Below are 26,422 nucleotides of genomic sequence, written 5' to 3'. Positions count from 1 at the left end.
AGCCCAGCTCAAGAGGAGGGCGGGCAGACTGGACCGGGGCCTGGAGCGGGCAGCAGGAAGGAAGCTTTCTACGGTGGTGAGGAGCAAAGGGCTTAGGCAAGTGCCAGTGTTCTTGGAGGCTCGTTCTGTCCCTGTCCCATCTCACAGGGCCATCCCCTTCCCACTCACAAACTCCCTCAAGGCCTCACTCCATTCCTTGAAGATGGTGTAGAGGAACACTTATTCCCATTTTGATGCGTCCTGAGAGAGTCTTCCCACTCTCCCGGTCACCCTGCCATTTCATAGGCCTTCCTGGAGATAAGGGCCTCATTTTCTGTATGCACCTCAGAGACAGCATCTCTAATCAGATGTGTGGACTGGGGTGCCTGAGGACTCAGGAAATGGTGCAGTGAACGCACTTCTTCCAGATGTCCCAAAATGACTTGCAAGAGGCTCCCTCCTCTAGAAGGGCTCTTGCTAGTCCCTCCATCCCTCTGGGCCACTCTACGACACTTTGGCATGTCCTGACACCAGGTCAGCAACTCAGTGCTTTATTGATGATTAGAACTGGGTCCCTGGAGGGTCCCTGTGGCACAGCCTCTCTGGGGTCTCTGTAGCTCTCCCTGATCTCCTGAAGGCTTGGTACGGCGGTACCGGAGGAGACAACTGTGTGTAGAGGGCCCTGTGCCCGGGAGATGGGGGCTGAGGCTTGAACAACAGGTACATTTTGCTGATTAATTGACCATTGTGCCTAGAGAAAGTACTGGGCAAGCTGCCAGCCCTACCTGCCTGCACACCTACTGGGTTATCCAGGGCAGGGAGGGCCCCTAAAATCCCCCGTATGAAGGTTCCGTCCCCAACCTGCTCCCTCGTCCGCACTGTTGACCTCCTTTGGGCTCAGCTGTCCTGGCACGTGGGACCCCACGTTCGCCTGATCAGAGACCCTCCCCTGCTACTGGAACCCCTGCCCAGGAGCCCAATGTTCAATTCTCCGACAAGCGGGTCAGCCCCTTCGCTGACCCCTGATTTGAGGGATGGCCCCCACCTCTGTGAGAAGATAACAAGGACTGTCCCCAGCTTTAGGGTGGCCAGTGTGCTGTAAAGGGGGCCCTCTCTGGGGTGTGCATTATGTTCCCAGCACCCGCCTTAAACTGCCCTTCCTGTGCCTGGGGGAGATGCCAGGCCTGAAAGTCTAGAATCTGCTGCAGACCCACAGTATGAAAAGTCTGCTCTTGGCTATCATTTTACCTTATAAAATTGGGGTGAGAGGTCTAAAATTGGGGTGACCTTTCAAACAGATGACTTCCTCAGTACAGGATGGAAACTTCTGGTTCAAACTACTGGTCCATGTTGGCCCCAGCAACTGACTCTTCCAGTTTTAGAACATTCCCACTCCAGACACCCTGGGGTATCGCCTAACCAGCTTTCCACTGGACCACAGTCACCACCCCCACTCTGGTTGTATGTGTGTGGTTGATATTATCCAGCTGAAGACTGAACTACCTGCAATCTCTTGCGAATGGGACAAGTGTTGGACATTTCACTCAAAGCTAACAAGCATGGTTCCTAGGCAGGTGTTCTCTCACTCACCATGTACACTCGTCTACTTGGGCTTGTATATTTTTCCATGTAATGTTTCACCCTTTTAACTGATGGCGACTTTCCTCACTGAGGCCCTCAGGGCATCACAGATTCATCTAGGAAGACTGACAAAGCGAAAATTTATGCTTATGATTACTGCTTGGTTCCCAAGACTAATCATGTAAATTTTAAAAGCCAACAAAACCCCTGAGTCCTTTGGTCATGCTCAAAGTCCCAGAGGATAGCAGCCATCAGTTAAAGAGATAGTTGAGTTGAAACTAGAAAGGTGAATGCAGACCCAATCTATCCTCTTGTGGGGCTTTAGAACTTGAAGGAGTTTAGAAAAAAAAAAAAAAAAGGTAGTTCTTTATGGGTTACAAGCTAAAGAGGGACCGTTTGCACCGTTTGGACAAAATAGAAGTACTCTTACCAATAAATATGTCTCAAAATGACAAATAAAGCTCTCCCCATTTGATGGCTCCAGATCCCGGCAAGAAGTGATGGGCACAGGCACTATGTACAGAGTGTAAACAGTAAGGCCCTTGGGACATAATGAGGGGCAGGGCCAGGTGATGTGGTATGCATGGAGGAGCCTCTGTAGGGGGGAGTGAGTCCATGGGTAAATACAACAGGCTTGTCGGATGGTCATCCAATCTGTCACCAAAGCTTATTGGTGGTGGCGGCAGGTCCACTGGGTTCCTCCAGTCGGCAATAAGGAGAAATTGTGTCCATGGAGAAGCCCTGGTTCCACTGACTTTTTCCCTAGGGGAGGCACTGGGGACAGCCAGGCAGGGCCTCTGTGACCCTTCCTCCCCAAGAGGAGGGGCGGGCCTGCCTCGCCACACTTGAGGCTGTCTGTCCAGGGTTCAGGGCATGGATGGGGCAGTATTTCTCAAACAGGGATTGGGAGCAAATGGTCCCCCCACCCCCGGAACCCGCAGCCCCTTCCTCCGAAAGGAGGAGCTCCAGGCACCTATGTCCAGGAGGGGGCCACAACTTTTCACCTTTCCAGGGCCCTACCCCCGCCTCAGTTCCTCAGGAAGGCCACAGGGCAGCCGCCCTGATCCGTGTCCGGGTCCCTGATCCGGCCCCGGCCTCCTGAACAAAGCCAAGCCTCCCTCACCGCCCTCCCCGCTTCCCCCACCCGCAGCCCCTTTCCTCCTTCCCCAGCACACTCCCCGGCCTCGCTCGGGGTCCCTAAATATCAGTCTCCCGGAGGTTGCTGTAGTCGGCCAGTTCGTAGGCCTGGCAGGTGGCGCCCTCGGCCACGTCGTGGGGGACTCCGAGGGACACGGCCTCCACCTCCGCCCGCAGGGTGCCGGCGGCCTCTGCGCGCTGCGCGCTCCCGGCGCGGATCTTGTGCGACAGGCTGGAGACCTTGGCGCGCAGCTGGGTGGTGGGTCTCCGGAACGGCCCGAGCAGCCTCCACTCGCGGAAGGCGCAGGGCGGCTTTCGACGACCGGCCACAGGAGCCTGCGCCTCGGGCGTGCCAGGGGAGCCGGGGGCCGAGGGCGCGGTGAGGGCCAGCGGGGCCCCAGGAGGCGCGGCGTCGCGGCCGGGAGCGAAGTCGGGGCGCGGGCCGCCGGTCGAGCCCCGCCAGTGGTGGCCGTAGACGCGCCAGAGGGGACGGCGGCGCCGGCGACGCCGGCACTGACAGCGCAGCAGGCGGAGGAAGGCACGCTTGAACTCACGGCTGGAGCACGGGTAGATGAGCGGGTTCACGCAGCTGTTGAAGTAGCCCAGCCAGAAGATGACCTTGAAGACGCCCTCCGACGGCTTCAGCTGCGGGAACAGGGAGCCTGCGGGGGGGGGGGGGGGAGAGAACCATGCCTGTTAGTCGGACGCTCGGAGAGAGGGAGGCCCTGGCAGCCCCTGGGCGCAAAGACTTCAACTAGGGGCCCAGTCGGCAACTCCGGGCTCTCAAGGTTCTCCCTCCCCAAGGGGTCCCTGATATAATTCGAGGGGTCCATGAACTTGGATGAGGAAAAATCGTCATCTTCCATTTTACTCACATCTACCTGATACTGTGAGTTTCCCCCAAGACGAGCGTCAGCAACAAACCCGAGTAGAAGGAGACAAAGCCATATGCAATCACGGTTCTTGTAGCTCAAAACTGGTGCAAGATTGGCAGTTTCCTACGATTCAACCTGATGTGAGCAGTTCCTGCCAGATATTTTCCTGTCACATTCAGTTGTTGCAGATGCTTTGAAAATACTGTCAATGCTGCTCACCATTTGGAAATGACAGACATCAGAACACACCACTAGATCCTCTTATTTAATGCCTTAACCTAGAAGCACATTACTTACTAAGTCACAGATTTCGTTCACAAATATTTTGATGTTTTCAGTGAAATCGGTTTTATTTGCAATCCTTTGTATTTTAGTTTATGCATTTGAAAGCGTAACTCCGAGAAGGGGTCCCATAAGCTTTGCGAGATGCCCAAGGAAGTCTGTAGCACAGAAAGGGTAAGCACCTTTGAATTAAATGTTGACCAAGGCTTGCCCCACGTCAGGCACTGTGCTGGGCTCACAGCAAACATGGCCCCATTCCCTGAGTAGCTATGTGCATGAACTATCAAGGGAATGAAGACAGGGTGATGGTAGTGCTCAGCATGTGGGGCGGGGGGTTTCCAGGGTTCTCCAAGGATGGACAGGAGCCTAGCAGGATGAGGAGGGACAGAGAGTGTTAGGAGTGGGGGGGGGGCAGAGGAGTACAAGTTGGGGTTCTGAGAATGTCCTGTGCCATACGCCGAGAAAACATCATTGGGACAGATGGTGAAGGGCCTGAAATGCTGGGAGTTTCCACATTTATTTGTGGGAAGTTGGGAGCCATGGATGTTTTCAAGCAGGCGAGAGACAGAGCCTAGAATTAAGTCTCAATAAACACAATGCCTATGGCTGTTGGAGCGAAGGTCAGCGGGGCTGTCCCAGTGGAAGTGGTGGGGGGGGCTTCTGGGGCTGGCTTTGAGGGAGCAGAGTGCCAGGCAGGAGGGGGTGTGTGCACTAGGACCTGAGCTGTGTCAGAAAGACCCTCCTCCTCACACACTTCTCCCCTGGCATCCCCACCACCGACCTGGGGGGTCATGTCCTTAAAAGGCACCTGACAAAATGTAAGGGCATGACCCAGAAAGCAAAAGCCACTCTTGTTCATTCTCACATCCTCAGCAGCAGCTGAGGCGGGGGGCGGGGGGGGCATCCCATCCCAGGAAAAAGTTGCCGGTGCCCGTGAGACTGAGCGGGCCAGGGGGGAGCATCCCATCCCAGGAAAAAGTTGCCGGTGCCAGTGAGACTGAGCGGGCCAGGGGCAGGGGTCCTTGACAAATCATGGGCCCTGCTCTCTCCTCCCTTTGCCCCCAAAGAAACGAGAGCAGGGTGCCCCTCCTGAGGGGGCAGAGGCACCAGGCCCCCCCTTTGACCTGGGAGCACTTGCCCATCCCCCACCTCCCACCATATAGAGAAATCTCAGTGCCAAGACACACGGTGGCGGTGGCAGAAGGAGTCACCCAGCGTCACGAGGCACAGGCCTTTGAAACTGCGGTCACGCAGCCCTGAGCAAGTTATTGAGCCATCCAAGTCTCACACTTTCTGTGAAATCCAAAATTTCTCCGGAAGGGATGTTGTGAAGATTCATGCATTTCAGAGTGCAGGACTTCACAGGCTCTTAATAAACACTGGCATCTCTTCACTTCCCCTCTCCCTCTTCGGCGGCTTTTGAGAGAGGACAACTCCACCCCGGGAAGAGACCCAGTTCCCAGCTCTGGAGAGTAGCCAGAAACAGAAGCCAAGACCTGGTGGGTTTGGGGGAGCCTGGGGCATCAGTCATCACACGCTGAGGAGGCAATTTCCCTGGAAGAGGAGTTAGACAGTTGTCTTGGAATGTGGGGGCCACCAGGGTTGACTTCAGCCTCCAGGAAGGTGGCCCTCTGAATAGCATCCCTCAATGGCTGCAAAGTAAGACACGGTGCTGAAAATAACTCGGACTCAGGCCACAGTTCCTTTATATTTAGCCCAGGATGACAAATCAGTGGACTATGCTTTCAGCTGTAAGTCTGTAGCCAGCCAAACGGCATCGTTATCAGCGTGGTTTTTACTCAGATTGGTGGGCGACACGGCATATTATTAGTATGCCCTGGACCGTTTTATAAACACTATTCCACTTTATGCTCAAGCAACCTGTGCAGAAGCTTGCTACAGGCTGGGAATTCTTTACACACAAAGCCCTGGGATCCACACTCAGCCTTTCTGCCCCAAGGTTTTCCTCCTGTGTCCTGCTGAGGTTCTTGTCTTACTTTGAGCTCTCCCAGAAGCAGACACTGAGACAAGGATTCAAGTGCAAGTCGCTCATTGTGGGCACAATCCCACTGGGAGCTCTGGGATGCCACGAAGTTCAGGAAGCTCAGAGCTGTCCCACCAGCGGGGTGAGGGAGGCGGGGTATCTACACCCCCACTCCCGTCAGTCACCGGATGGGCTACTCCCAGGGGTGTTAATTTCCCATGCTTCCTGCTGTGTGGGTGGATGATGAGGATTTTGGTGGGTGGAGAAAGGCCCTGGGCAAAGATGCGGGCAGGTGCTGGGATGGAAGTTGGTTGATGTGCCCTGAAGGTCCAGGGGGTGGCATGGAAGGAACACTGACAGCATCTGGCACTATTGTTTCATAAGCTCTCTGCCCACCGTGCACAGACATCTTGCCTGGAAAATACACACGCCTGTGCGTGGGCTCCAGCTTCCACAGGCAACAGCACCTCTGTGCCCCCCAAAAGTGGCAGTTCTGAGCCTCACAGCTACCTCTGCCCAGAGGGCCACAGTCTGCCCCCCATGCCTCTCTGCACCCAGTCTCACTCTCCCTGCTGTCCTGCCCCCTCCCCAACACTGTCTCATCAGCTTGAACCTCTGGCCAAGATCTCTGGGGTCCGAGGGGGCCGTGAGCACGTCCCTGCCCTTTGCATGCATGGATAAAATGGGAAACTGCCCTGAGACCCCTGAGGATGGGCACTTGGCTCATGGGCGTTGTCCCTGCAATGCCACCCGGCTGTGGGGGCCTTGGTGGACAAGCCCCTTTCCAGCCACCCCCAGCTTTCTGCTCCACCAGCCACTCTGACTTGTGGCTACTCAGGCCAACCTCGGCTGTCTGCTTTCTCATCCCTCTGCAGCGGCCTGGCACACACCTGTGCCAGCCCCTGAGCCCAGCTACAGGAAAGCCTCAGTGAGCAGGTGGGGGCTCTGAGACAAGGCCACTGTCTCTCAGTGCCTGGCAGCCCTCTTTTCTGCCCCGACCTGGCTCCCTCTCCCACAGCCTTCCTTGCAGGCAGAGAGCCCAGCCCTGTGAACTCAACTTGGCAACGGTCACTGGAAACACAGGCCTGTGTGGGACCCCCTCCCTCAGCCTCCCACCGCTCCATACTGGCACCCAGCATCACACCCTTGCTCTCCTTTCTCTTATGGCTCCCGCTTTCCTCAGCAGTTTTACTTCTGTCTTCCTGTGTGTCAGCTGAATGGCCGCGCTGACTTCTTGCTGCCCTCTGGTCACAGCAGGCTCCCCAGGCTTGCCTGGGAGCTTTTGCTCCTGCTCATCCTGGATGGCCCTTCCTCTTTCCTCCCCCTGTTAGTGCCAGCTCCAGAGACACCTCCACCTAGAAGCCCTCCTCATACCACCCCTTCCAACCCTGCAGTTATGGGTACCCTCCCTATAGCACATCTTCTCACTTCCAAGTGCCAAGAACACAGCAGGCGACTATCAGTTTCCTGTCTTACCTTTTAAAAAATACATTTATTTATTTAAGTAATCTGCATATCCAATGTGGGGCTCGAACTCACGACCCTGAGATCAAGAGTCAAATGCTCCTCCCAGCTGAGCCAGCCAGACACCCTATGTCTATCTCGTCTTTAAAGGGTAAGCCCTGCACATGTACTTGGCACACCACTGGTGCCTCATACACGCCAACGGCTCGGTCCCACCCGCATCCCACCCGCCACTCCAACTGGTCCTGGAACCCCCCCCCACTTTGTGCCACCCCCTGGTCCCAGCTACTATCATCCTCTACCCAAAGTGCCCTTCTAAGTGGACCCCTTGCACCTGTCCCTGAGCCCCTGCACCTTTTTCTCCACGCAGCAGCGGGGGGGGATCCTTTTATTTATTATTATTTTTTAAAAAGATTTATGCATTTGTCTTAGAAAGAGGAAGAGAGAGCACGAGTGAGTGCAGGGGGGCGCAGAAGGAGAGAATCTCCAAGCAGACTTCCTGCCGAGCTTGGAGCCGAGGTGGGGCAATCCCACCACCCCTGAGACCACAGCCCAAGCTGAAACCGAGAGTCAGACGCCCAACCAACGGAGCCACCCAAGCGTCCTGGGGGATCCTTTTTATTTTATTTTATTTTTTTAGATTTTACTTATTTATTTGACAGAGAGAGAGACACAGCGAGAGAGGGAACACAAGCAGGGGGAGTGGGAGAGGGAGAAGCAGGCTTCCCGTTGAGCAGGGAGCCCGATGCGGGGCTCGAACCTGGGGGATCCTTTTAAAAGAAAACCTGAGCATTTCATTTCTTCACTTAAAACCCGTTTTCCACTGCTCACTGCAGCTTCTTGGTCTTTCTTATCTGTACTTTGACCTCCTGCCAGCCCCTTGGATTCCTCCTATCATCCCTGCTTAGCTGAGACTCCTAAACACTCACACCTCCCGTGTTCCCTCCTCAAGCCTCCCATGTCCACATCCTTCTAGATTTGGGTTGTACCTATTCATCCAGACTAGAACTGCGGAGTGATTCACCCACTCCCTGAATATGTTAGGGTTCCCGCCCTCAGCTCTGTCTGGGGCTTCCAGGGACCTTGCTGCTCACCCTCAGCCCACTCTCCCCAAGTCCCGCACCAGCTCCTTGAGCCTTTGTTCCGCCCCTTCGCCTCCTCCGGAGCAGCCGATCTCACATCCTGTTTCACAGAGAAAACAGAAGCCAAGGAAGTCGCGCACTTGAGCAAGCTTTCCTCACCTCTCCTCCTTGGTAAGAAGGAGTCTCTCCTCCTGCCCAAGGTCAGCATGCCGACTTGTGTGGTGGTGCGTTCCATCCATCAGTCCCCTTCAAGCGTGCCCTTGTCCCAGCTGCAACCTCTCTCCTGCTTCTCGGGCTACAACCTCACTCTCTATCCCTTCTGTCTACACCTGCCTACTTCCCTTCCCCACCTGTTCCAGCCAAACTGCCCTCCATGTTGCTTCTTGGATATGCCAGACACACTCCCAGGGCCTTTGCACTTGCTTTTCCTCCTCCTCGTCTTCTCCCAGATAGCCACCTGGCTCGTGCCCTCACCTGACTTCCCATGGAAAGTCACACTGTCCTCCCCCCCAGCACTCCCCATCCCCCCTCGACTGGGGCTGTTGCCCTCTGTGGCACTTACCGCCTCCTCCCGTACTGTTTGAGTTAGTTTTCATTTTGTTCAGCATCTCTCTCTCTCTGCAGCCAAGTCCCCAGGGCAGGACTCATGCCTGTTTTGCTTGGCACTACACTCCCATGGCCCCGAAGCCCTCCTGGGCACACTGAACACACAGTTCAGTAGGTGCTGAACACTCGCCAAGGTTGCTCAGTGAGTCCCTCTTCTCTACCCTCCATGTCCAACTGGCCATCGTGCCCGGTGCCTTCGATTTTCTATCTAGCGGGGTCCCTCCCTTCACCTCGTTCCCGAAGCCTTTGCTTAGTCTGGCATCTCATTTTGTTTGCATGGCTGTGACAGCCCCCAAGGGTCCTCTGGCTTCTCCACTCTGCACACAGCTGCTGGAGGCTTTTTCTAAAATTGGTTTCCCTCCTTAAACCTCTGAAAACCGCGAGTGGCTTCCAGCGGGTCTGAGGACTAAGCCCAAGCTCTCTTGTGTGGCATTCAAGGCTTTTTAGGACCCAGTGCTGTCTGCAGCTTGCTCCCCTCCAAATTTGGCCACAAGCCGAAGGATGGAGCTGCCAGCAGGTCCTCCCACGGGGGCTGGGCTCCCTCTGCCTTTCTGCCTGGCCCCAACTGTTTCCTCCCTCCCAGCCCTCCAGCCTTGGGGCAGGCGTCCTCCCTACCAAGCCTGGGTTACGGGCTCTCTTGTGCAAGCCCGCATTTTAATAAAATTTGTTACTGCTCTATCTACCCTCCCAGACTATCGGTTTCTTGAAGGCAGCAATGAGACTGATGGATGTTTTCATCCCAGCCTCTAACACAAGTGCCTGCCCCAGAGCAAGGGCTGAGGGGCCGCATCTAGGCACCTGTGAGGAGAGGCAGCAAGAACACAGGTGGGAGATGAGCACAGACCCAACTGCTGCTTGCTTCTCTCTTCTCCTTGACCTTGCTCTCATGTCTCCCATCAGGCTTGCTCCCACCTGCCTTCCCCCATTCCCTATATTGGGGTGCCTCTGTCAGGAGTCTAACCTAATGTCCAGGGGGGCTGGACATCCACTAGTCATAAAAGGCAGGGCCTCTCCTATGTCCACAGGTAAGCCCATTCTATGGCATGTTGGCTGGGACAGCCTGGCCCACACATTGTTGGGGAAACTGAGGCAGCCTGTGAGGTTTGTGTTTGCAGCCTTGATGATCACAAGCCAGTCCCCATGCCAAAGGACCAGAGATGTCCAGGTCTAGGAGATGCTACTGAGGTGCTGGCTAGGCTGGAGCTGACCAATCTGGCCAAGCCTCACTGGGGAGTGATAGCTCAGAAGCCATGGGGCGGACTGTGTGATTAACAGCACCCTTCTGGCATCACCAGAAGGGAACTTGTTCTTGGCAGAATGTCAGAATTCACAGCCAGGCTTGCTCATAACTTGCAGCCAACCATGAAATATCAGGTTGCACCCCAGTCTGCCCCCTTTCCCACCCCCTCCATCACTAGGGACTTTTCTATCCACAGGCAGCCATTCTCTCTGGCCAGAGAGATAGAGTGGGGTTAAAAATACCACATTCTCCTAGATAGCCAGGTGTCTTCTCGCCAGCAGGGTTAGGAGAGAAGGAATTCCCCGCTTACGCTCCCTTTCTCTCTCTCACTTCTCACAACTGCTCGCTTAGTGTCTCTGACTCTGGAGCTCAACAGCTCTTCTGTCAAGAGAACCTGAGACCTCTGCTGCCCACAGACCTCTTTGCTATACTGTTAAGGGTCAAATAAACCTCTCTAATAAAGCACACTTGAGCTGAGACCTAAAGACCCTGAGGGGGCACTGAGCCATGCATCTATCTGAGGAAAGAGAATGCCGGACAGTGGAAAGGGCATGTGCAAAGGCCCTGAGGCAACAGGGAACCTGAGAAGTTGGAGGACAACCAAGAAGTTGGGATCCCTGGAACAGAGAAGGGGAAGGGGAGAGTGGTAAGAGACAAGGCCATTTTGAAGTGGGCACAATCATGGAAGGCTGTCAAGAAGAGGTGACCCGGAGAGGGGTCTGGTCTCAGATGGATTGTGAGAACATGAAGGGGTGATTTGAGGGCACCGTGGGGCCAGCTGTGCCAAGCCAATTCTCTTGAATTCCTTGCACTGCCAGTTTTCCATGGTGAGAGGTAAGTGGCAGGTCCTCTGGCTCGAGATGGATCAGGAATAGATCAGAAGTCCTGTGCCCCCGTGTTTGGCTCAGGACCCATGAACTCTGTGGGGCTGGCAGAGAACTATTGGTCCGGCTATGGACGCCCTTCCATAGCTGCGAGGACGTAGGCGGAGGGGCGGCTCCTAGGTACATCCCGTCAGTGGTGTATTTTTCTTTGACGAAAAATAAAACGTACTTCCTAGCTCTGTCTGCTGAATCGGGGGTCAACTCAGTATCACTGAACACCTGAGAGCTCAGACTGTGATCTTTAAGTGATCACTGGCCACTAAAGGGACCAAGGTGCTTTAGAAAAAATGGCTGCTTCCAGGTTCTGGGGGAAGAAAAGTATGAGCTGAGCCTGAGACATCTTATCAGGCACCTGAGCCCTTGACCACTTGTAATAGCACAAAGAGAAGAATTCTTGGCCAAAACACCAAACCTGACTCTGATCAAGCCAGTTTACAGGAAGTACGGGGAACAGAGGGACACACTGAACGGCCCTGTGGGGACGCAGACTCCAGACTGTGGGCAACTCTTCAGGACAGATGATCTAGTTTCTTCACCAAATAAATTGCAAGGAAAAGGGGCGCGTGAGTAGCTCAGTCATTAAGTGTCTGCCTTCGGCTCAGGTCATAATCCCAGGGTCCTGGGATCAAGCCCTGCATCGGGCTCCCTGATCAGTGGGAAGCCTGCTTCTCCCTCTCCCTCTCCCCCTGCTTGTGTTCCCTCTCTCGCTGTGTCTCTCTCTGTCAAATAAATAAAATCTTAAAAAAAAAATTGCGAGGAAAACGTGCGAGGAGGGGAATCTTACCAATTAAAGAGACCTAGCAGGCAAATCAGCCACACGCAACATAGGCACCTTTCTCGGATCCTGATTCAAACAAACTACAAATTTATGAGGCAACTGGCAGGATTTGAACACTAAGTAGACCATATTTGATATTAAACAATTATTTTTATGTATTATAATGGATTGTGGTTATTTTTCAGAAAAAGTTCTTGTGTTCTAGAAATGTCTATTGAAGAATTTACAGATGAACTGATATGGCGTGTGGATGTTCTTCAAAATAATCCTGGAAAACAAAATGAAACAAAATAATCCTCAGCGCTGGGAGAGTGGGTGGGGGTTGGGATGCACCAAGGCTGGCCTTGGGTTGGCATTGTTTAAGCTGGGTCATGGGAATCGAAGAATGCAATGGTGGGGGGCGGGAAGTAGTGAGCTGCTCATCAATAGGTATAAATAAAGTTTCACTCAAGATGAATACATTCTAGAGATCTACTGTGCAACGCTGTGTCTACAGTTAACAACAGTGTATTGTACACTTCAAAACTTGTTAAGAGGGTTGATATCATGTTAAGTGTTCTTATCCTAATAAAAGAAAACCAAAGAAAAGGGGGGGTGCTGTACTTTACCACTCAGACCCTGGGCATGGGGGGATGTGAAGAGGCCATGGGGTCCACCACTTCCTCCCTCTACACACACTTACTGAGCACCTACTCTGCGCCAGGTACTGCAAAGGCACAATGAGGAGATGTCATGCCAGTCCTTTCTTCAGGTTTTCGGGCCAGGGACAGTGATGTCACTGCTGAGGACCTGCCACAAACATCCCCTCCCACTCCCCCTGCGACCGTAGGCCCCTGCGCGACCTCAGGGAATGCGTGGAGATGAGTCCTTTGGCATTTGGCCAACACTCAGATGCACATGAGGAATCTACCCTCTATAGCTGGCTGCCCACGTGTGCTTTCCAGTCTGGACACCGACTCCTCAGCGTGGCTCAAGCCTCTCTTCTGCCTCCTCCCACCTTCTCTCTTTCTAATTAAGGCATCGGATAATGACAGTCAAGTTATAAAGCACATGCATTTTAAGAGTATAGCTTGATGACTTTACATATGCAACACGCCAATGTAGTCGCTGCCCAGACCAAGATCTAGAACATTCTCAGCCCTTCGGAAGGTTTCTTTGCTCTCTCTTCCAGTCAACACGTATACCCACTATCCTGACTTTTATCATCAACTAGTTTTGCCTGTTTTTGAACTTTGTACACACAGAATCATAGAGTATGTGTGCTTTTAATTTCAGATCTCGCTTACTTTGCCCAGCATAGTGTCCACGAAATTCATCCACATTGCTGTGGGCAACACATTTGTTATTTTTCCTAGCTGTATAGTAGTTCAGCCAATGAAAACAGCATCATTTATTTACCCCTTCTCCTGTTGATGGCATCCTGTCTCATCTCGTGACTCCTCTTCTCATGCACTCTCCAATTCATGTCTCCCAAGCCACAGGGCCCCCCACAAATACCTCCGCTCTTCTAGGTCTGCGTATGTATAGTTTCCTCTGTCCTCACACTGTGTGATACGTGTAACAATACTAGCAATTACAATGTACTGTGATCAAAGCATGTGCAGAGTATTTGGGGAGCATGAAGGAGTACCTAACTGAATCCAGGGGGGACAGGTGGGGCAGCGATATCACAGGGCCAAGCCTGACAGTCCGGGAGGGAGGCCCAGGCATGGCTCACAGACAGTGGGAGGAGGGGGTCTGGGACGGTGGCTGGACTGTCCTGGGACTTCTCATAGCTGAGCCTCCAGAAAGCTTGTGTACCTTGACACGTATTTGGGAGGGCACTGTAGGCTCTGAGCCTCTGAGGCTGCTTTGGATGACCGAACACATTCAGAGGTCAACTCAGAGGCGAGAGAGGCTCAGTGACCTGCCCAACAAAAGGGAGCCTGGAGTGTGCAGCACAGGGGCCTGTCTGTGGTGGCTGGGAATAATAGGGGGTGGGGCTGCCGCACGCTTGCGTGTGTGTGTGTGTGTGTGTGTGTGTGTGTGTGTGTGTGTGTGTGTGTGTGTAAGTCCCAAGGGACAGGTCCACCTCTGGGGATGGCTAAGGGGGCCCCTGCCAGGCAGACCAAAGCCAGATGCCGTGAAACGCCGCTACCATGAGAACAGCAAGGGAATGTCTGGGGGTGCCTGGGAGAGGAAGGGAGCTCTTGTGTGGATGGGTGCTTGCTGAGACAAGGTCTCCCCAATGCCTCTGTTCCCCTTTTGCTCACAGGGATTTCTATCCCCAAAGGCAGGCCCAGACCTCTGGGGATGGAAGGCCTCCTGCACTAAGTGCCCTGGGGTGGAGGCTTTTATCAGGGGCACTTCCCTCCCACCCCACCCCTGCCCTACCCCCCACCCCCGAAAGTCTGCAGGCGCAAACTGCTCTCCACATGCATTCTGTAAGTTTGGGTTCCTTTAGACGTCAGGAGGGACCTTTACACAATGTCCTGTGATTTTCTTTTTTTTTTTTGTCCTGTGATTTTCTAAGGCACCCAGTGCCACGCCAGCTTGCGGAGGTGAGAGCAGGGAGCGCCTATCTGTCAAGGGCAGGGCTGCCCCAAGAGACCCTCCTCCAAAGGCCCCAAGGATTGGTGACCCTATATTCTGTCCTTCAGCCTGGAACAACTTTGAGAGCGAAAGGGGAGCGTTGCTAGTAATCACGCCGGTCGGCGGGCATAACCGGGGCTGTCCTGGCCAAACCAGGCTGCATGGGCACTCTGTGGAGTGGACGGCACGGCATCCGCAGGGAAGGTGCAAGCAGGTGGGGATCCCCTCATGAGGGCCAGTGACGTGTCTTGTGTCCATACACAGCTCCTTGGGTGCCCCGGAAGGAGCCAGTACCTCCCTCCCTGGCCTTGCTGACTGGCATCTTGGGGTCAGACAGGTGACAGACAGACTGTGGCTGTGGCTTGTGCTTCTACTGTTTTGAGTGCGGACGAGTGGGTGAGGGGCACCTTGGGTCTGTTCGACAATCCCTGGGTTGTGGCCCTACTAGGTGCCTTCATTTCCACAGGCTATGGTCCTGGCTGGCACACAGTGCTCTTGCTCAATCCCTCCACCTCTGGTGCTCATCACACCTGGCCTGGGGACCAAGGCCTGGGAGGAGGGAGACACCACTGCCCCTGGCGGCCCCCTTCTCTGCCTCCTTCTGGTTCCTTCAAAGTGGGTGCTCCCCGAAGCTCTAACCCCAGCCCCGCTCTTCTCTTTGTCCCTCCATCCTCTTTCTGGGAGGCTGTACTCCATGCTCCTTCTTGGTCCCCTTTACCTAAGTCCCCAACATCCTCTCCCCCCCGACCATGTATTGGCACTTCCATACCAAGATATGCCAGCCCCTTGGATTCCACATTCCTCCCCAAAGTTGCTGCTCAGAATTGTCCCTGGTCCTTCAAAGGAACCTCCCTTCTCCCAGGCCTGGGCCCAGTGCTGGGTGGTGTCAGGACCTCCTGGCCCATTCTCCCTTCTGCACAGCCCTTAAGCCACTCCTGCCCCCACTGAAAGCCGCGCCCTCCAAGCCGCACCATGGCAGAGGCAGATCGGAATATTCTGTTTCCCTGCTTGGCCTCCGTCCTGCTTGCTCACTATTGCCAGATTCCACTCAGCTCGGCTCCACCAGCAGCCCTGGGCTCTGCTCTGGGGCTCAGGAGGCTGGGCACAGCCCAGACTGGTAGGCAGGAAGGAGACAAGGACACGCCGGGGGCCCCACACCAAGTGTGAGGAGCAGCAGAGATGGAGGGATTGAAAAAGAGCCAAAGGCCATGGAAATTTAGGGATGACTTCCTGGAAGAGGAGCACGCGCTCTAAACCTCAACAAAACAAAAACCAAAACCGAAAACAGTAGCCCTTTGCAGTGTTGACTGTAACAGTGAAAAATATGAAAAATCAAATGTTCAGCACAAGACTGCGTCAACGCGCAGTGGAGTACTCTCAAATGGAATGCCCTACTGCTGCTACGATGAACTAGCACGGGTGGGTCTCAGCGACGTACCAGTGCGTGGAAAAGACAAACGGAAGAATGATGTGCACGGCATCGTGCCATTTATATAAATCCTAAAGGCACACAAGACAATACTATATATTACTATGGATACAGATGTCTGTGGTAAGCGTATAAACATATGGATGGGAGTGACAGGCTCCAGATTTAGCTCTGGGGAGGGAGGGAGAAAAGGAGGGAGGGACAGCAGGAGGAAACTTACTTTTGGCTGTGTTCTATTTCTTTGAAGAGAGAAACAGAGAAAGGGATCTGAGGTGAATGTGGCAAAATGTTAACATCTGTTCAGTATGGGTGATTATTGGTCCAGGACACTCAGTGTACATTCTCTCCTTACCTGTGCATCATTCTGTAACTTGAAATTTTAAAAGAAGTTAAAAGAACATAATGGGAGGTGGCATTCTGTACACAGCTTGATCATTCCCTATGGGGGGGTTGGGCAGTGTGAAGCGAGGGGCGGGGGGGGAATGAGGGCACCCGGGACGGGGTACAGCTGGGCAGGGACAGGGCAGGGGTTGGTTGGTGGGAGAAAGGAGCCTGGGTGGGGAGCTTGGCGGGGAAGATACTAAATCTGGGGCAAGTCTCTAAAGGGGGGACCACACTGACTTTCTCCTGCCTGCCTACTTGCCCCCGCCAAGTATGGTGCTTAGTGTCCATGCCTCCCTGTACCCCCACAATACCTCTGGCTGGCTGATTTTCAAGTCAGTGATTTATTCAGTGAGCAGCTACTACAAAAGCGAAAGCTCACAGGGCGCTCATGACAAGCAATGGTTAGATTTACACCTAAGAGCTCACTGAACTCTCACGACGGCCCCACAGACGGGCACTGCTACCATCACCACCACTCCGATTTTCTAGATGAGGACACAGAGGCACAGAGCCATTCAGGGACTTGCCTGAAGTTCCAGAGCCCAACAGGGACGGAGCTGGGATGTGACCCCAGGCTGGCTGGTGCCAGAGCCTGCGGTCCTTGTTGCTGTGCCACGTTATTTCTCACATGCCGGGCACTGCACTGGGCACTGTGCATTTGGTAACGACACGGCCCTGCCCTTGAAGCGCGTCAGGCCGGTGCGGGGAAGTCAGACACCAACCAAGCAGCATGCAGATGTCATTACCGCTAAGGAGACAGGAAATGAAGAGAACCTTGTGCCCCAAGGGAGAGAATACAGAGAAGGACACACTGAGGCTGAGGCACCTGGGAAGACCTCTCTGAAGAGGGGACATTTAAACGGAGACCTAAAGTTAGCCAGGAGGGGGTGGGGAGGGCAGGCGAGAGAGAGGGAAGAGCAAGTGCAAGGGCAGGAGCTCGGCTGGGGCAAGGAACTGGAAGAGGGTCAGAGGAGCCAAAGGATGCAGTGAGCAAGGGGCAGGGCAGCCAAGCTGCGAGGCCATCACTCAGGGCCCTCCTTCCAGGACGGGGACCACATGTCCGGGTTTGCCCCCTCTGCCCCCACTGTCCCGCTTTGTGCCTGTTATCCCAGCATAAATATTCATAATGTCTCATTTCGGCTTGGACAATAATAAATTTGAAGGTCACCCTCTACAGGCCACGGTGGAGAGTCTGGATTTTGTTCCCAGGGCAGCTGGAAAGCATGGAGGGGTTTTAGCAGAGAGTGACACTCTAATTTATAATATATAAAGTTCACCGTGGCCACTGTGTGGCAACGGCCTGCAGGGGAGCTGGAGGGAAGCCGTTGTCCCCTTCCTGACCCCGCGGCAGAGTGTGGCAGGAGTGAGGCCTGGGAAAGGCAGGGGAGGCCTGGCTTGGGCCGGCTGAGGTTGCAGCCATGGGCAAAATGACTCAGGGCAAATGCGTCCCCAGAGATGATGCTCCCCTTCTCCTCCCTGTGCTGACCCGGCCCCAGGGCTTCCAGGAGGGGCCTTCAAGGGGTTGGACTAAGCCCCTGAGAACAGGACTGCAGGGAGGCTGCTGAAAGAAACAGGAAAGTTCTCAAAAGAACTAAAGGACTCAGTCAATGTCAGAAATAATGATGAACGATATTAACTTTCCCTTTGATAATTTGTTCCTATCCCCATCCTCATCCCACACAGCTCCCCCACCCCCCACCTCCGAGAGAGAGGAGATTTCAGAAGCGAGAGCCCAGCACATTCACAGATACCAGGTGAGGAAGATCTCCTAGCCATCTGAAACTGAACGAGTTCCTGGAGAAAGCAGGTGGCTTCTAGTCCTTGCTCCTGTACATGCTGCACCTGCATGAATGGAGGCCCACCCACTGTGCACCCACCTCTGGGAGCTGAAATTTATATTTGTGTGTGTGTGTGTGTGTGTTGGGGTGGGGTATTTAGAGGAACATATACACTGCTGACCACATACTATGGGGCAGACGCCCGCCCAGATGCCACAGATCTCTTATTAAACTTAGGGGTTCGCGAGTGTTAAAACAAGCCCGGGACTTGTTATGGCCATTCAGAGGGGGTAAGAACAGAAGTCAGAAGCCTGTAAAATGAATCCTGCAAGCACGAGGGGCCTCTCATTTGTCGACCACAAAGTGCATCTGCCTAAGAGACCAGGGAGGTTACTAAGTCAACCTGTGCCCAGATGGAGAGTCACCTTCTGCCTGGGAAGGCCATCCAAGTCTGGGTGCCGGGAAGGCACAGCCACAGACTCAAGGAGGAAAGGAAGGGGCTGGTGGGAGACGGGTCACTCACCAAGCGGCAGGACGAAGAAGAAGGGGAACCAGCAGAGCACGAAGACGCCCACGACGATGGCCAGCGTCTTGGCCGCCTTCTTCTCGCGGGAGAACTTGAGCAGGCGCAGGGACAGGGAGCTGCGGAAGGTGTGGCCCTTGGCACTGCGCACCCCATCGGCAGCGCCTGTGCTGGCTCCGCGACAGTGGATGCGCAGCACCACCTCCGAGGCCTTGCTGCGCTCCCGCTTGACGCCCGCCTCGAGGCTGCGCGTGGTGCTTCGCGCTACCACGTACACGCGGCAGTACATGACCACGATGACGGCCATCGGCAGGTAGAAGGAACACACCGAGGAAAAGACGGCGTAGCCTGCCTCCTCCGTGATGCCGCAGAAGCGCTCGTCAGGGGGCACCGGCTCCTTCCAGCCCAGCAGCGGACCCACGGACACCACGAGGGCTACGGCCCAGAGCAGTGCCAGGATGGCGGCCGCCTTGCGCTCGGTCATGATGGCGGGGTATTTGAGCGAGTGGCGCACGCCCACGTAGCGGTCCACCGAGATGGTGCAGAGGCTGAGGATGGAGGCCGTGCAGCACAGCACGTCCACAGCGGCCCACACGTCGCAGAAGGCCCGGCCGAAGGCCCAGAAGCCCAGAACCTCCATGGTGGCCGAAAAGGGCAGCACCGTGGCGCTCAGCAGCAGGTCGGCCACGGCCAGGTTCACAATAAAATAGTTGGTGACCGTCTGCAAGTGGCGGTTGCAGGCCACGGAGAGGATCACCAGCAGGTTGCCCGCCACCGCGGTGAGGATGAAGGCGGCCAGGAAGACGCCCACGCCCACGCCCTGCGCGCTCACCACCAGCCCCCCGACGGCCGCCGTGCCGTTCACCTCGCCGCCCGCGCCCGCGCCCCCCGGCTCCCCGGCGGAGCTCCGGTTGTCCTCGCCGCCGCCCGCGCCCACCACGCCGCCGCCGCCGCCGCCGCCCGCGGCTCCCGGCACGCCGCCCACTGCCGGGCCCTCCGAGGCGGCCGCGCCGCCCGCTCCGCCCCCGCCGCCGCCCGCGCTAGAGCCCCCCGCGCTGCTGTCAGGGCGGGGTCCCTCGAAACTGACGCTCAGGAGGTCGCGGAAAGTCATCTCAACGCGCGGCCGTCGGGGGCCGGGCCCGGGCGCAGGACGGGCGACTGGCCAGGAGAGGGGCCCCGGGCATAGCCGCCGGGCTCCGGCTGCAGCGCGGCGCGCGGGTCCCGTCGGGGTCCTGCCGGAGTTCCTGTAGCGCGGGGCGCGGTGGTCCGCGAGAGGAGCGGGGCCGGCGGGGCGGCGGCCGGGGCTCCCGAGGCTGGCGGCGGAGTCGGGCCGGAGACCCGGGGCCGGCGACGCGCGCCGCTCTCTGAGTGTGCCCAGGCGAGCGGGCAGAGCGGCGGCTCAGCGGCCGGGCAGTGCAGGCAAAGCCACTGCGGCGCTCTCGACCGGGCGCGGGGGGCGGGACGGAGGAGGGGCAGCGCCGGGGAGGAGGAGGGGGCGGCCGGCGCCGAGGGAGGGGGCGCCCCACGCGCCCGGAGAAGGGGCAGCGCGAGCCGGGCGAGCGGCAATTCCGGGGTCCGGAGGGGTCACGGCGCTGGCGCTCGCTCCGACCCCGCGGCAGCCACCCCTGCCCGACCGCGGGTGCCCACGACCGCCCTCTCTTCTCGCCGTCAGCTCCTCGCCCTTTCCCGCGCCGCTCCCGGGCCTCTTCCCCTTTGCCCCTCCGCCGCGTCCCCCTTCCTCCCGCCCTTTTCCCCTGCCTCTCGGTCACTCGTTGGTGCCCTTGGGCGCGCGGAGCGGAGACGGCGCGATTCCCGGGTCCCGGGGCTCCCGGGCTCCCGGCTCCGGCCGCCAGAGAGCAGCAAGCACCTGGGATCTGCGGACTGCGGACCGGAGCGCGCAATACGGCGGCCGTCGCCTCCTGGGACTGCCTGGAGGGATCTGCCGCACCTCACTCCTCTCCTGCCACTGGGCAGGCGAGGGTCTCAAACACCTCTGTCCAGTGCGGTGCAGTGGGGAGAGCCCCGGGAGGGATCAGATGCCAGCGCTGGTCTGTGATGGAAAAGGAACAAGAGACTACTTGGTTATGGCTCTCGGACCCTGCCCACCACCCATGGGTTTGCATATACCAACTTCTGCATTGTTACTCGCCTCCATGTCAGATGTCGGAATAAACCTTCCTTGTTACACTGAATACGTGGCCTTCTGGGGAGGGAGAGTTTAAGTGCTGGAGGGTGGGAAAGGGCACTTGGCCCGATGGTTAAAGAGTGGGGGGTTGGCAGACTGGCTGGCTCCACATCTGGCTGTGTACCATATGAGCTCTTTGACTTCTTTGTGTCTCAGTTCTTCGTCTGTAAAAGGAGGGTAAGAGTAGTGTCTATTTAATGATGTGAACATTAAATTAGTTAGTATGTTGTTACCTCCCGGGAGCAGGGCCTGGGTTTGTTGGCTGCGTGGGACTTGGCAGGGCAGGATTGGGACAGGGGGGACAGAGGGCAGGCTGTGTGTGGAGGTGCTTTGAACCGGGACACAGGTGGAGGGTTGGATTTGAGGAGCCTCTTGCTAACTAGCAGGACTGGGTAGGGAGAGACAGAAAGACATAACATTACTAACGAGGGCGTCATGCTGGACAGGTTAGGTGGCAGGGGAAGGGAATTGCAGGGAAGATAATAGTACCCTATACCTGCAAGATGAGGAAGGATAGGGCTGTGGGGGGTGGGGGTGGGCGGGCTTGGGGGGGGAGAGGTGAGGGTCCATTTGGAGAGGTGTCTAGGAAGAGGTGGAGAACTCAGGGCCTTGGTGCCCACTGGCTGTGGATGTCTGAGGGCAGGATGTTGGAGAGACTTAGATGAGAAGGTGCTTTGGAGAAAAAGCAGAAAATGGTGCAAATGTTGAGAGACGGGTCCCCCCCCCCGCCCCCGGAAGCTAAAGCTCTTAGAGTCCTAGCTTAGAAACAGTTCTTCCAAGGCCCTCAGTTTCCTGATTATGTCTTCCATCTTTTACTTGGGTCTTTGAAAATTTACTATAGAAGAGTAGGCATGAAAGTCAGGGGGGCCATGGTGACGTCACCCTGCTGGTCTTTAGGTTCTTTGTGATCCGGTGGCGAGGCCTGATTTAAGATGGATCCGTAGCACCCGTGTTTCTCTCCGCTCCTTTATGAGACCACTTTAGAGTGAGCATAACAAAAAAGGAGAAGTTCATCCCACAAGAGAGAGGTTAACCCCTAGGCTGATAAACCTGGACTTCAACTCCTGTGAGAGGTCATGAGGGGTTTGAGGAGATCTGGACCTCCGCCCCCCTTGTGAAGATGGTGCAGGTGGTTGTCACTTGCCGAGTCAGAACGCTGAATGGGACAGAATGCTGATGGAGAAGGCATTCCTGATGGGTATCCTGTTGTTGGGGACCAGCGGCCCCCAGTTCCCTCCCACCCCACCAACCTTTATTTGTTCATTCAACACAAATTAAACACCAGCTATACGCTGGCAACTGTTCTGGGCACTGGGGATAGGATGTTGAATAAAGCAAAGTCCCTCCTGGGGCTCACGTTCAAATGGCAGAAAGGGTCGCTAAGCGTTAGGAGGAGAGCTGTCCCATTGCTATGGACCGAAGTTTTCTCTGGCTTTGATGTCTGAGTCCTGGAGACTCTCTTCAATTAAGGCTTCAAAGAAAATCCAAATCCAGATGAACTCTTTCCCGTTACTTCCCCACCTCTGAATAGCAATGGAATCTGAAAGAGTACAAAATCATGCATGTCATTGGAAGACACGGTTAAAGCTGCCACTTGCCAGATCAGTCCCCTATGAAGAACATGGACATCCATTCTATTCTTCAGCTGCAAATAGGTCTCTTGTCCTAGCCTGATCTTTAAGCTTACTATGGCTTGACCCTACCCCTGGCTACCACCAGACCCATAATCCCGACTGACCCACAACTTCAGCCTTCCTGATGCCCCTAATTGTGTCATTCAGTCCAGTTACATCCTGTGGTCAGGGCTCGGGGCTACCTTCTCTCATCCTCAAGACAGCAGAGTTTGGTGCTTAGGACTGGCACCTTTCGGTGGTCCTGGGTCAGGGAGTATGTGGGGAAAGGATGTTGTTTGTAGGAAGGAGATACGTGTAATTTATCCTCCTAGCCCTGACCCTCTGTCAATTGAAGCTGCAGGAGACTTGAGGCCAGTTATGATTTGATTATTTATGCTAATTTTTGCTTAAAATTAATGGAATTGGAGGTTAGTGATTATATCTCCCATCACTGTGGAGATGGAAGAGGTTGGGGTTGGGAGCCAATAGAATGATATCCTACTCAGAGCCTGGCAAGCAGCCCACTGCTCTGTGGACCCTTGGAGTGGCTGTTTGCTTTGCAGCTGTGTTTGCTTCTGCTCCTAAGAGATATTCTTTTGTTTCTTTTTATGTTTTTTTAGGAGAGGAAATAAGCTGGGAAGCAGGATATTGGACAGAGTTGGAAGACACACTAGGGTGGAAAACTCCCCAAGTGGGGCAGAGATTGGTTGCGGTAGGTTAAGAGCTGTACTAAACAACCCCCAAATGTCAGTGGCTTAGCGCAATGAAACTTTAATTCTCATTTACTCAACATCCAGTGTGAATGTACCTGGTTGGCAGCTCTCACGGACAGATCTCCAAGAGGCAAGTCAGGGATCCAGGCTCCTTCCAATGCGTGGCTCCACTTTTTCCCAGAGCCTGGGAATTCTCCAGGATCCTGGAGACCTCTTCTAAATTGTCAACATCCAGCTGCCCAAAGAACAGAGGGGTGAGCGTGGAGGATTATGTGGACATTTTAGGAGCCATACCCGATACCTCTGTCTGAGCCCGTGCTCCCGCTTGGATGCAAGGGGGAGATGTGATTCAGCCAAGTGCCCAGGAAAAGAGAACGGATTTGATGACCAGCCAGCCTGTCTGTGTTGCAGGACAGCAAGAGTCCCAGGAAGACCTGATTTGGGCATTAGTGAGGCAATGCCTCATGGGTGGATTGTGACAAGAGCAGGTAGATTGGCTGCTGTGAACCCCACCCAGCTAAGGGAATCTCTCACCTTCCTTACCTAAAAGTCTAGTCCTATAATTTGGGTCTCCTCACTCCAAGAACCAGTATTTCTCATTACATCACATTTTCTTTGTACCTCCTAGTACAAGTGACATACAAGCCTATTACCTCCTCCGGCCCCTGAGATCGGATTACCCATTGTGGGTAATGCGAGGAGCGGGGAAGACGGTCCCTAGGTATATTCTGTGGGAATGAAAAGAAAGATGAGAAGTTCCAGGGATAAACTTCGCTAACCTGACAATTTCTCTGACCCTCAAACAGAGCGGCAAATGCTAATGAGGAAGATTTCCTAACACAGAATTAAAAGAGGCCAGTCAACTCGGAGGAAGTGGCCTATAATCAACTTGAGAGGCCAGGCGGGGTGGCATGACTCCAATCCCGATTAGGGAGGCTAAGACAACTCCTGCTAGGATGTCAACCTTCCAGCTCACAAATAAGATGGCCCAGAGCCATTTTCCATTTCCTTTCTCCTGGGCCAAGATTCTCTGGAGAAGACAGTGAAGAAAGGAGGATTTCCCTTGATAATGATTCCCTGGAGGAACGGATGGTGGAGGAAACAACACCACCAACAACAAAATCCCAAGGATCCCAGGAAAAATATTAGGAAGTGAGACTGGCCTCCCCCACGTTTGTGTTCTCCGCGCCTTATCCCTCAGGCTCCTACCGATTCTCCCTTCCTCTCTCTTCTGTAGGTTAGTCACTGATTCTTGAATCCTCCACTTCCCCATTAAAGGTAAAATGGTGATAATAACTGTGCCACGTGCGGATTAAGTGTCCGCAAAAATCCCACTCACCTCCTCCTTTGGGTCCTCCATTGGCTTTGATTTCTTCCTCGGCAATGCTTTGTAATTTCGTTGTTGACCTGTAGTACCTGGAGATAGGGGCCTTCTTGGGATTTTCAGTGACTGTGACATATCTGTCTCTTCGTGCCCAGCAGCCGGTGCAGGCCTGGGAGTTTGTTCAGTTGGTGGATGAACGTGGGAATCAACAAATGAAGACAGGAAGGACTGCATACCACTGAGTGTCACTGAGGTTTCGAATGTATGGGTTCCAACCTTTTGCAAGAGGCAACTAGGGGGGACTTCACACATTCCGGGGAGCCTGGTCTGTGTATGGCAGGAGAGGGCACCTTTCTCCCAGGAGGAGTGCTTCTGGGAGGCACCAGCTGGATCCGGATTACAGTGGTACATGCCCCTGCTCCCAAAAGGGAATAGAAAGGGCCCAGGGTTGGAATGTGTCTGACATGTTCCTGTAGTTTTTGGATTGGACTCTTCTCTAGGGCCTCAGGACTTTGAAGGAAGGCGGTCACTGGACACTGCAAGACCCAGTGACTTCTCTGATCTGGGGAGAAGGCTGCTCTGGGTCTGTACCTACATAGCAGAGGAGCATCAATGACTCGTTCAGCTAATACCCGTTTGAAATCATCTGGTCCCACCGACTGGCCACCGAGAGAATACCAGAGATTATGTGAGGAAAGGTTACAAGCAGATTTTTTCCCCCCCTTCTTCCTTTTGAAAATCAGAAGCTAAATGCCGGTGTTTTATAATGGCCTCTTTGAATCCCTCCAGAGATCTGTTCTTTGGTGATTTAGTTAGGATCATAACCTTGTGTCGTGGGTTGAATGGTGGTTCCCCAAAGGATATGTCCACGTCCTAATCCCTGGAAACTGTGAATGTTACCGTCTTTAGAACAAGAGACTGTGCAGTTGTGAGGGAAGGACTTTGAGACAAGGAGATCATCCCGGATTATCCAGGTGGACCCCACACCCCATGATAAATAGCCAGAGGGAGATGAGACACACATACACAGAGGAGAAAGTGATGTGAACACGACAGAGGCAGAGAACAGAGTGATGTGACCACAAGCCAGGGAAGGCCAAAGATTGCCATCAGAAGCTGGAAGACGCAAGGAATGGTTTCCCCCGACTGCCCCCACCCCCCGGAGCCCTTGGCAGGGGTGTGGCCCTGCCAACATCTTCCCCACTCAGCTGTGGGAGTTAGCACCCAACGGGGCACCAGAGCCTCGCTTTTCTTCTTTTGCATGATTGAATTGTGACCCAATGGGTTTTTATTAGGAAAGTTTCAGGTATGGTTTTTAGGGGATCTTGCTCTACTTTGGGGGCCTGTTTTTGACCCTCAGGTTTACCGTGGTTAGAGAGAACCAGGTCAGTTTAATTAGCTTCTGTCATCCAGGATTCAGCACTGAGGTTCTGACCAATGTGTGTAAAATTAGTAACAGCTCAGGTAACCCAGGCTCACATGCACCCAAACGAATTCTCAATTCTTCTACGAATAGCTTGCTGGTCTTCTCTGGGTTTAGGGAAATCTTTAATTATAGTTACTAATTCAGTTCTGGTTACTTAATAACTGGTTGTTATTAAGTTCTGGTTAATTAATTAATTCTCCAATTATTTGCATACCTGGCTCATGCAGGCATGAAATCTTTAGAGGTGACTGGCATTCAAGGATCTTAGGAGTATTTGGGGAAAGCATAGGGTCTGGACAGGGGAGGAGGAGGGAGGAGTAACTGGAGGCGTGGAGGGGGAGCAGTGGAAGGCTCAGGGGGAAGAGGCAGGGCTGCATCTAGGGAAGTAACTGGAGGACAAGGAGGGGGAATATGACGGGCAACTAGTTCAGTTTGCTGTTACTTAAGTTTTCCAATTGCTCATTAGCTTTGGTCAAAGAATCTTTCAGTGAAACCATTTTTAAATCAGAATTTCCTTTGGGGACCTCTGCACACTGATCAAAATATCTTCCTTCTTCCTTTTGTTTTCTGAAGTGTCTCTCAAA

General features: G+C 54.5%; 2 protein-coding genes across 2 annotated transcripts in view; one reads left to right on the top strand and one right to left on the bottom strand.

Moving 5' to 3' along the window:
* Nucleotides 1-26,422, top strand: part of SMOX (spermine oxidase) — a 198,729-nt gene that overhangs the window by 54,880 nt on the left and 117,427 nt on the right. The window lies entirely within an intron of this gene.
* On the bottom strand, nucleotides 522-19,688 carry ADRA1D (adrenoceptor alpha 1D). The gene is made up of 2 exons (XM_027622849.1): nucleotides 18,578-19,688; nucleotides 522-3,359 (listed from the first exon to the last, which is right to left on the bottom strand). The coding sequence occupies exons 1-2, from the start codon at nucleotides 19,686-19,688 to the stop codon at nucleotides 2,758-2,760; spliced, it is 1,713 nt and encodes a 570-aa protein (XP_027478650.1). The 3' UTR covers nucleotides 522-2,757.

The sequence above is a fragment of the Zalophus californianus genome, chromosome 8 (assembly GCF_009762305.2).
Source record: "Zalophus californianus isolate mZalCal1 chromosome 8, mZalCal1.pri.v2, whole genome shotgun sequence".
NCBI lineage: Eukaryota > Metazoa > Chordata > Mammalia > Carnivora > Otariidae > Zalophus > Zalophus californianus.
This window is presented reverse-complemented; position numbering and strand designations above follow the sequence as displayed.